A 10,221-nucleotide genomic window follows, 5' to 3' on the forward strand; every position below is an offset into this window, starting at 1 on the left:
CACTGTGGCAGCTGATAAACTTTATCAGCTAGTGGTCATGTTTTTGAATTAAGTAGACTATTGGGCCAGCACATTAACTTTGAGCAGTATTTAATTTCCGAAGAGACACATCAAAGTCCTTTTTAACCCCTTTCTCCTCTGTGTGAATAGCATTGGGGGCTTTTTAAGAGCTGAAGCTGGTTTGTTCCACAAAACGAAATTTAAAAAATTGTTTCGAGTACGGCAGACCAACACGGCTACCTACCTGTAATGTGTTTCACAAAAGTTTAACGTCATAGCCACTCAGAAAAAAAGGACAATACCTTTATAAAATGTTACAAAATAGTGTGTAAGTTTTCCTGTACTTCAGAAATCTTTACCCGCCTCTATGTTAAAGATGGGGAGAAAAAGGTCTTTGCTGAAAGTCTTAAGAATTTGTGTAGGGGCAGTTAGCAGAAACCTTTTCAGATACTGTAGGTTTCAAATAGCACCCTGGTCTTATGGGAAGGAGCACTCTAGAGACCAATAAAGACAATGCTGCTCAGAGATCAGTCGGTCAGTCTGGAAAGTGGGATGGCTCCTGCCACTGGAGAAGAGGCAAGAAGCTGGGACCCTGCCTGATCCATACTAGATAAGACCTTTATTAGGCTTTCTCTTGACTTTTTGACAAGTAATGGTATCTAGAGGTTCAGGCAGGGTTGGTCTGGCTAGACGAATGCTTCTTCCCCCTGGTATGGAGGCAAAAGACTTTAGGACCCAACCCAAGTTCTCCAATAAGAAGCATCCCTTTACTGGGAATGTCTTTCATCGATAATTGGCAAAACTTTGAGTTTTTTTAAAGTTAATTATAGCTCTATGCCAGTTCTTTTACACAAACATGCATATAATTCACACATATTTTCACTAATGGGATAATCTGAGTCCAAGCAATAGCTAAATGTCAGCCGTGGTTTGGAAAATAAACACAAGGACATACTATAATATACAAATTCCAAGGACCTGTTACTACAACATCATTGTTTAATTGTATGCCATAGTTAAGCCATGCTGAAGGCGGTTTACGACATGAAAGGATTTACAAAATATAACAAAAGCCATAAGCAATAAAAGTCAAAGGGCCACAAAACACACCTGTTCTTAATCAAACCTGCCACAGTGAGGTTTGAAAAAAAAATTCCTATGGGATCCCGCAGGATGCTTTTTTCAAGCCAAAATATGGGACATTTTTGCTGGAGAGGGCTTCAAGTGCACAGGGAGGGGAGAGTTGCATCAATTCACATATTTTGCTAGCATTTGAACCCACCAGGAAAGGTAGGTTAGAAGTAATGTTCTCATATTGCAGATTGGTCATGGTGAGAATGCAGGGAGTGGAATCCTTGGAGTAAGAAGTTTTGAAGCAGTGGCTTTTACGTCACTTATTTTGCTCTTAACAGTTCTTAAAATGTAGCTGCTTTTTATTGGAAAACTTAGAACCTTTAAAGAGACATTCAGGGTTTTTCTTTCATGTAAATGCATCTAAAGATAACTTATTAAAAGCCTGGAAGTGAATGAAAACGTAATCATTTGCAACCTTATTTTTCATGCTGCTTGACCTCAGTCCTAGGGCTATATTTTCAAATAATAATAAATAATATTTTTTTATTTATGCCCCGCCCTTCCTGGTTCAGAAAACCAGGCTCAGGGCAGCTAACAACAAAATAAAACACCTAATTGATGCAACAAAAAAGCATAAAATACAGTATAAAACGTGAATAACAATAAATTCAGAATTCAAAAATCAATTTAGGGGGGAAATCCATCCAATAAACATTAGATAATCACCAGGGCTAGCTGGCGAAATTACTCCTATTTGGGCCAGCAAGGAGACCAGGTGAGAATAAGCTGTGGGATCCCAAAGCGGGTAATCATAAAAAGGGGGAGGGGGAGGGAAGGAAGGAAGGGGAATAAAAGAATAAATGGGGGACCTGTTGTCTTAGCATTGCTCATTCTGAACCCACCTCAAAAAAGATATGCTCCTGATGGTTTAAGCACTGCATATGCTCAAACGGAAAAGGGGGTTTGGAGAAGTGACCACAGGAGGCTGTTTTTATATGATGGACTTTTGACAGTGACGTACTTTAGACCTCAAATGTGGATGTATAAAATTTCTACTTGCAGGAATTGATGTGCAGCATACATTTCCAGTGCACGTAGATGAGTTGTATTTTAATGGTAGTTAATGAGTCTTACCCCTCCCCATTCCGGGGGCTGTTCCCCTAGGCTGTGGCATCTTTGGATTTGGTCTTGGTTGGTTAGGCAGCCCGCCTCTTGGGCTTGGTGGCCGAGTCACTACAACAGCAGGCTGGAGTGTGGCTCCTCTTGTAGGGTTCTCAGGATTACAGTTTCTGGTGGTGCTTGCCTCTTCCTTCATTGCAGGAGTGTTTTTAATGTTGGCAGACTCAGGCTTGTTATCTTGTAAAAGGAAAGGTACATTCAGTGCTTTTTCGCATATTAACTAACCCATCCATGCATCCTTCAGATCTCATTTAGCTGTTATTTTTGTGCACAGCAAAGCCACTGAGGCAAGCAGTTAAATTCCCCTTGATATCTCTATTAGTTGTTGCATTAGCTAAACTTTTATAATAGTTCAACATCAACCTCCAGAGGGACTGCAGTCCACCTTACCAGATGCATGGAGGGACATCCTCATGAATACACAGGATTTGGGTAAGTATCAGTGAGGTCAGAGGGCAATGAAATGCTGACAAGTAAAACCTGAGAATTACACAATTAACAGTGGTATTTTACATAATCAGTAGGTGTAACAGACAACCTGGCACTGGTCAGCTAATTAAGACAATGCTAAAAATCCTTTGCCTCTGTTTAGGCCAGAAATGATAGCACTGAAGTTGTCACCTGATGGCATAATGATGTTTAAAATAGTCTGTGTAAAGTGAGCCAGACTATAATCCAGTCATTGGGCAAAAAAAGGTTTTCACTTTTGAGAGAGAGAGATAAATAGTGTCACCAAAAATGCTGATTATATTTCAAAGGCTGGGTTAACCTAGTTTTCACCTAGTGCCTAAATGAGGCCAACATGGGACAACCTGATGCCATTTAGGGAGGGGGTCCCATAATGTGGGGGGCACTGAGAACACCCTGTCTCATGCAGTCACCTGTCCAACAGAAACTAAAACTGGAATAACAACCAGGGCATCCTCAGTAAATCTTAGTCATATTTTCAGGTTTTTGATTCCCAAGTTGTTTAAACCTTTGTATACCAATACCAAAACATTGAACTGAGCCCAGGGATTTACCAAAAGAATTACTGGTACATTGACTAGCATTGATGGAAGGCCAGTGTGTTGGGCTGTTTTTACCTTCTGTTGGTTTGGGTCCATCCATGGCCTTTGCACATGGAACAAGCAAGTCTTCCAAATCTTGCATTGCGGGATTGGTGGAAGCTTTGTTATTCTTCTTGTTTTTCTCATCTTCACGTTGCTACAGAGCATGGCACATAAAAACGTTAGGGTCATATCCTTTGCAATTAATGGACCTAAGCTCGTCCTGATGATTAATTTCAGTTGGCCTACGCCGAGTAGGACTAGCGTTGGACACAGCTCTCAGGCATCATCATCATCATTTTTTAAAAATAATTATGGTAAAAGCTACAAATTAAGGGAGAACTAAAACAGAGGCTGAGACTTGAGTGTACTCAATATAAACCTGATGTTTTGAAACTGGAAAATTACCTGAAATGCAGCAATATTATTTATTTATAAATACACATACATATGAGAATGGAGAAACAGGGCAGGAAAAATGGTTTAAAACAACAGCCCAGGTTTGAGTAAAGCATTGATGGAGAAACATTGAGGGGAGGGAAGTGACAATTTAAAACAATACCATGATGAATACAATGAGCAGGATGGGACATTGGCAGTTTAAAACAAGGTTTGGGAATAGCGAGAAGGGTGTTTGAAAAAGCTCTGTTGTGTTAGCTTTTTGGTGTCAGCTTCTGTGTTGTGCTCATCTCTGATATTTCTCCTTTTAAAAACCGATTTGTTCTTTTTAAAAAACGACCTCTCAGTGTCCTGCCAGCGTTTAAAACTGTCATTTTCCTCTCAGAGTTTCTTTCTCCCTGCTTTACTTAAACTTCTGCTGTGGTAAAAGAGCTACTGAGAGGGAAATTGTGGTTTAAACAGCAGCAGAGGTTTGAATTAAGCAGGAATAGAGGATCGTGGAGAGAGAGAAAGGTGGCAATTTTAAACAGTTTTGAGGAGAGTGAGCAGGGATGACACTGGGGGAGGACTGGCAGTTTAAAACAAGATCTGAGTACCGAGCGAAGGGAATTTTAAAAGGCTTTGTGTTGTGTTAGTGTCTGTGTTGTACCCAACACTTTTCCTTGTTAAAACTGGTTTGTTTGTTTTCTAAAAAAACCACAAAGCCTCTGTGTACTCTCAGAATGGAGTTCTTCAGGTGGGGTGAGACATTCATCTGGAGAGTGTATTTATGCCAGTGGAGTGGGGCTGGAGGGCTGGGTACATCATATATTTTCAAATGCTTGCCCCTAGATAGAGCAGCACACGGGTATATTTCATATTATAAAAATGTTGTAGCGTTTTTTATATCAGTGTTAAGTGCATCTTAAAAAGTTGGGAATATGAGAATTTATTATGTAGTTTTAATATATAAAGAAGGAGCAGGTAATTCAGGATGAGCTAATATGTACTTAAGGAATGCTAGGAATGTAGCAATCAGCACATGAACTGGCACATGGATTTTTGAACCATGTGGTTCAACAATGGACCAAAACACCTGTGGTGTTTTCATCATTTGTAAGTTCATTTGATAAAATACAAACATACCATTTGCATTTTCTTCTTCAGCTCCGCATTGGCGTGTTGATAAGCTTCAGCCACAGCATTCAGGTAATATATCGCAAGGCTAGAAAATCAAATATCAGTTAAACTTCTGTGACACCTTACAATGGCTTAAAAGTAGACAAAAGAGGCAGGTTTAATTACTGATCTAAGAAATACAATATCAGTTAAACACTTTTTTTTTGTTAATATCCACATTTCCTATCAGTTATTAACAAAAAACAAATAAAAAAACCTTTCTTTTACAACTCTAGCAAAAAATATCAAAGCAGTTTACGAGAATCTATATATAATAAAAACCACAGAAAAATTTAAAATCAGAGGTCATCACCTGTTAAAGAAAGACATTGTCTTAATTGCCTGGATAGGTTTGGCAGCATAGAAAAGTTTTCAGCAGGCGTTTAAAGGTTAAAACAGAATATTTATAAACTATATATAAGCGTATCATTAAAAATATCAAAGTGGGTTACAAAAAACTACTGTTGTTTTTGCTGCGGTGGAAAAATAATCTGTATTATGGATATAAGGAGTGGAGATGAATTAGGGTGAGAAGATTCTGCATAATCCATTAATGGTTGGTTTGATTTCAGGCTACACGCACAGCACGACATTTTAAATCCTAGCTATTTTTAAACCAATAGCCTAAGGATATCTCTTGCTAAAATAAAACTCTTCTTCGCTCTCAGGTCCCCAGGCTATTGGAACAACTTACATCATAAGTAGAATGGCGGGTATAATTAGTCCTGGATTTGCCACATAACCGAAGATCTTGGCCACAAAGGGAGGAAAATCGTGTTGGATGGTCTCTTGGATTACATCGTACATTTTCTTTTCCCACTGGAATGGTGCCCAACGGTTGCAAATGCTCCCCTGAAAGGTTTGGCGGTCGAAACAGAAGGCTTTTTATCACAGGACAAGAAATCAGCCCTCGACAACTTAATTGGCAGAAAAATATTTTTTTGAAGAAACCCCGAAGCCCCGGGGTCACAATTTCAGAAAAAATCTCACTTTTGGCAATTCACTCTAAAATGCTGCCCAACGGTTGCAAATGCTCACCTGAAAGGTTTGGCGGTCGAAACAGAAGGCTTTGTATCACAGGACAAGATATCAGCCCTCGACAACTTACCCGGCAGAAGAATTTTTTTTTAAAAAATCAGCAATTCACTCAAAAAAGGTTTCCAACGGTTGCAAATGCTCCCCTGAAAGGTTTGGCGGTTGAAACAGAAGGCTTTCTTTCACAGGACAAGAAATCAGCCCTCGACAACTTATCCGGCAGAAAAAGATATTTTTGAAAAAATCCCTAAGCCTCGGGGTCTCAATTTCAGAAAAAATGTGACTTTCAGCAATTCACTTAAAAAAGGTTTCCAACGGTTGCAAATGCTCCCCTGAAATTTTTGGCGGTCGAAACAGAAGGCTTTTTATCACAGGACAAGAAATCAGACCTCGACAACTTAACCGGCAGAAAAATATTTTTTTGAAAAAATCCCTAAGCCCCGGGGTCACAATTTCATTAAAAAATGTGACTTTCAGCAATTCAGTCAAAAATGGTGCGCAATGGTTGCAAATGCTCCCCTTTAAGGTTTGGAGGTCGAAACAGAAGGCTTTTCATCACAGGAAAAGAAATCAGCCCTCGACAACTTAACCGGCAGAAAATTTTTTTTTTTGAAAAAATCCCTAAGCCCCGGGGTCACAATTTCATTAAAAATCTGACTTTCAGCAATTCACTCAAAAATGGTGCCCAATGGTTGCAAATGCTCCCCTGAAAGGTTTGGTGGTCGAAACAGAAGCCTTTTTGTCACAGGACAAGAAATCAGACATGGACAACTTAACTGGCAGATTATTTTTTTTAATAAAATCCCTATGCCCTGGTGTCACAATTTCAGAAAAAATGTGACTTTCGCTAATTCACTCAAAAATGGCGCCCAACGGTTGCAAATGCTCCCCTGAAAGGTTTGGCGGTCGAAACAGAAGGCTTTCTTTCACAGGACAAGAAATCAGACCTCGACAACTTAACCAGCAGAATTTTTTTTTTTTAAAAAAAATCCCTAAGCCCCGGGGTCACAATTTCAGAAAAAATCTGACTTTCGGCAATTCACTCAAAAATGGTGCCCTACGGGTGTAAATGCTCCCCTGAAAGGTTTGGCGTCGAAAGAGAAGGCTTTTTATCACAGGAAAAGACATCAGCCCTCGACAACTTATCCGGCAGAAAAAGATATTTTTGAAAAAATCCCTAAGCCCCGGGGACAATTTCAGAAAAAATCTGACTTTTGGCAATTGACTCAGAAATGGTGCCCAACGGTTGCAAATGCTCCCCTGGAAGGTTTGGAGGTCCAAACAGAAGGCTTTTCATCACAGGAAAAGAAATCAGCCCTCGACAACTTAACCGGCAGAAAAATATTTTTTTGAAAAAATCCCTAAGCCCCGGGGTCAAAATTTCATCAAAAATCTGATTTTCGGCAATTGACTCAGAAATGGTGCCAAACTGTTGGAAATGCTCCCCTGAAAGGTTTGGCGGGCGAAAGGGAAGGCTTTTTAACACAGTAAAAGAAATCAGCCCTCGACAATTGAAAAATCCCTAAGCCCCGGAGTCATAATTTCATCAAAAATCTGACTTTCGGCAATTGATTAAAAAATGGTGCCAAACGGTTGCAAATGCTCCCCTCAAAGGTTTGGCGGTCGAAACAGAAGGCTTTTCATCACAGGACAAGAAATCAGCCCTCGACAACTTAACCGGCAGAAAAATATTTTTTGAAAAAATCCCTAAGCCCCGGGGTCACAATTTCATAAAAAACCTGACTTTTGGCAATTGACTCAAAAATGGTGCCCAATGGTTGCAAATGCTCCCCTGAAAGGTTTGGCGGTCGAAACAGATGTCTTTTTATCACAGGAAAAGAAATCAGCCCTCGACAACTTAACCGGGAAAAAATATTTTTTTGAAAAAATCCCTAAGCCCCGGGGTCACAATTTCAGAAAAAATCTGACTTTCGGCAATTGACTCAAAAATGATGCCAAATGGTTGCAAATGCTCCCCTTTAAGGTTTGGAGGTCGAAACAGAAGGCTTTTCATCACAGGAAAAGAAATCAGCCCTTGACAACTTAACCGGCAGAATTTTTTTTTTTGAAAAAATCCCTAAGCCCCGGGGTCACAATTTTATCAAAAATCTGACTTTCGGCAATTGACTCAGAAATGGTGCCCAACGGTTGCAAATGCTCCCCTGGAAGGTTTGGAGGTCGAAACAGAAGGCTTTTCATCAAAGGACAATAAATCAGCCCTTGACAACTTAACCGGCAGAAATATTTTTTTTTTAAAAAATCCCTAAGCCTCCGGGTCACAATTTCAGAAAAAATGTGACTTTCAGCAATTTACTAAAGAAAGGTTTCCAAGGGTTGCAAATGCTCCCCTGAAATTTTTGGCGGTCGAAACAGAAGGCTTTTTATCACAGGACAAGAAATCAGACCTCGACAACTTAACCGGCAGAAAAATATTTTTTTGAAAAAATCCCTAAGCCCCGGGGTCACAATTTCATTAAAAAATCTGACTTTCAGCAATTCACTCAAAAATGTTGCGCAATGGTTGCAAATGCTCCCCTGAAAGGTTTGGTGGTCGAAACAGAAGGCTTTTCATCACAGGAAAAGAAATCAGCCCTCGACAACTTAAGCGGCAGAAAAATATTTTTTTGAAAAAATCCCTAAGCCCCGGAGTTAGAATTTCAGAAAAAATCTGACTTTCGGCAATTGACTCAGAAATGGTGCCCAATGGTTGGAAATGCTCCCCTGGAAGGTTTGGAGGTCGAAACAGAAGGCTTTTCATCACAGGAAAAGAAATCAGCCCTCGACAACTTAACCGGCAAAAAAATATTTATTTGAAAAAATCCCTAAGACCCGGGGTCACAATTTCATCAAAAATCTGTCTTTCGGCAATTGACTCAGAAATGGTGCCAAACTGTTGGAAATGCTCCCCTGAAGGGTTTGGCGGGCGAAAGGGAAGGCTTTTTAACACAGTAAAAGAAATCAGCCCTCGACAACTTAACCGGCAGAAAAATATTTTTTTGAAAAAATCCCTAAGCCCCGGGGTCACAATTTCATCAAAACTCTGACTTTCGGCAATTGATTCAAAAATGGTGCCAAACGGTTGCAAATGCTCTCCTGAAAGGTTTGGCGGTCGAAACAGAAGGCTTTTTTTCACAGGGTAAGAAATCAGCCCTCGACAACTTAACCGGCAGAAATAGATATTTTTGAAAGAATCCCTAAGCCCCGGGGTGACAATTTCATAAAAAACCTGACTTTTGGCAATTGACTCAAAAATGGTGCTCAATGGTTGCAAAAGCTCCTCTGAAAGGTTTGCCAGTCAAAAGAGAAGGCTTTTTATCACAGGATAAGAAATCAGCCCTCGACAACTTAACCGGAAGAAAAATATTTTTTTGCAAAAATCACTAAGCCCCGGGGTCACAATTTCATCAAAACTCTTACTTTCGGCAATTGATTCAAAAATGGTGCCAAACGGTTGCAAATGCTCACCTGAAAGGTTTGGCGGTCGAAACAGAAGGCTTTTTATCACAGGATAAGAAATCAGCCCTCAACAACTTAACCGGAAGAAAAATATTTTTTTGAAAAAATCCCTAAGCCCTGGGGTCACAATTTCATCAAAACTCTGACTTTCGGCAATTGACTCAAAAATTGTGCCAAACGGTTGCAAATGCTCCCCTGTAAGGTTTGCCAGTCAAAAGAGAAGGCTTTTTATCACAGGATAAGAAATCAGCCCTCGACAACTTAACCGGAAGAAAAATATTTTTCTGAAAAAATCCCTAAGCCGGGTCACAATTTCAGAAAAAATCTGACTTTCGGCAATTGACTCAAAAATGATGCCAAATGGTTGCAAATGCTCCCCTTTAAGGTTTGGAGGTCGAAACAGAAGGCTTTTCATCACAGGAAAAGAAATCAGCCCTTGACAACTTAACCGGCAGAAATTTTTTTTTTTTTGAAAAAATCCCTAAGCCCCGGGGTCACAATTTTATCAAAACTCTGACTTTCGGCAATTGACTAAGAAATGGTGCCCAACGGTTGCAAATGCTCCCCTGGAAGGTTTGGAGGTCGAAACAGAAGGCTTTTCATCAAAGGACAATAAATCAGCCCTCGACAACTTAACCGGCAGAAAATTTTTTTTTTTCAAAAAATCCCTAAGCCTCCGGGTCACAATTTCAGAAAAAATGTGACTTTCAGCAATTTACTTAAGAAAGGTTTCCAAGGGTTGCAAATGCTCCCCTGAAATTTTTGGCGGTCGAAACAGAAGGCTTTTTATCACAGGACAAGAAATCAGACCTCGACAACTTAACCGGCAGAAAAATATTTTTTTGAAAAAATCCCTAAGCCCCGGGGTCAC

The 10,221-nt window shown here is 39.9% G+C and overlaps 1 protein-coding gene and 1 long non-coding RNA gene across 2 annotated transcripts; one reads left to right on the forward strand and one right to left on the reverse strand.

The window, feature by feature from the left end:
• Positions 1 to 1,923: 1,923 nt before the first annotated feature.
• On the reverse strand, positions 1,924 to 5,671 carry LOC309353520 (uncharacterized protein). Its single transcript, XM_081882848.1, has 4 exons — positions 5,554 to 5,671; positions 4,827 to 4,905; positions 3,339 to 3,459; positions 1,924 to 2,430 (listed from the first exon to the last, which is right to left on the reverse strand). The coding sequence occupies exons 1-4, from the start codon at positions 5,664 to 5,666 to the stop codon at positions 2,195 to 2,197; spliced, it is 549 nt and encodes a 182-aa protein (XP_081738974.1). The 5' UTR covers positions 5,667 to 5,671; the 3' UTR covers positions 1,924 to 2,194.
• Positions 2,610 to 5,655, forward strand: LOC309353521. The gene is made up of 3 exons (XR_014161921.1): positions 2,610 to 2,685; positions 4,848 to 4,889; positions 5,528 to 5,655. It is a non-coding gene; the product is annotated as an uncharacterized lncRNA (long non-coding RNA).
• Positions 5,672 to 10,221: the final 4,550 nt, after the last annotated feature.

This window comes from Podarcis melisellensis (genome assembly GCF_964234715.1).
Source record: "Podarcis melisellensis genome assembly, chromosome: 12".
NCBI lineage: Eukaryota > Metazoa > Chordata > Lepidosauria > Squamata > Lacertidae > Podarcis > Podarcis melisellensis.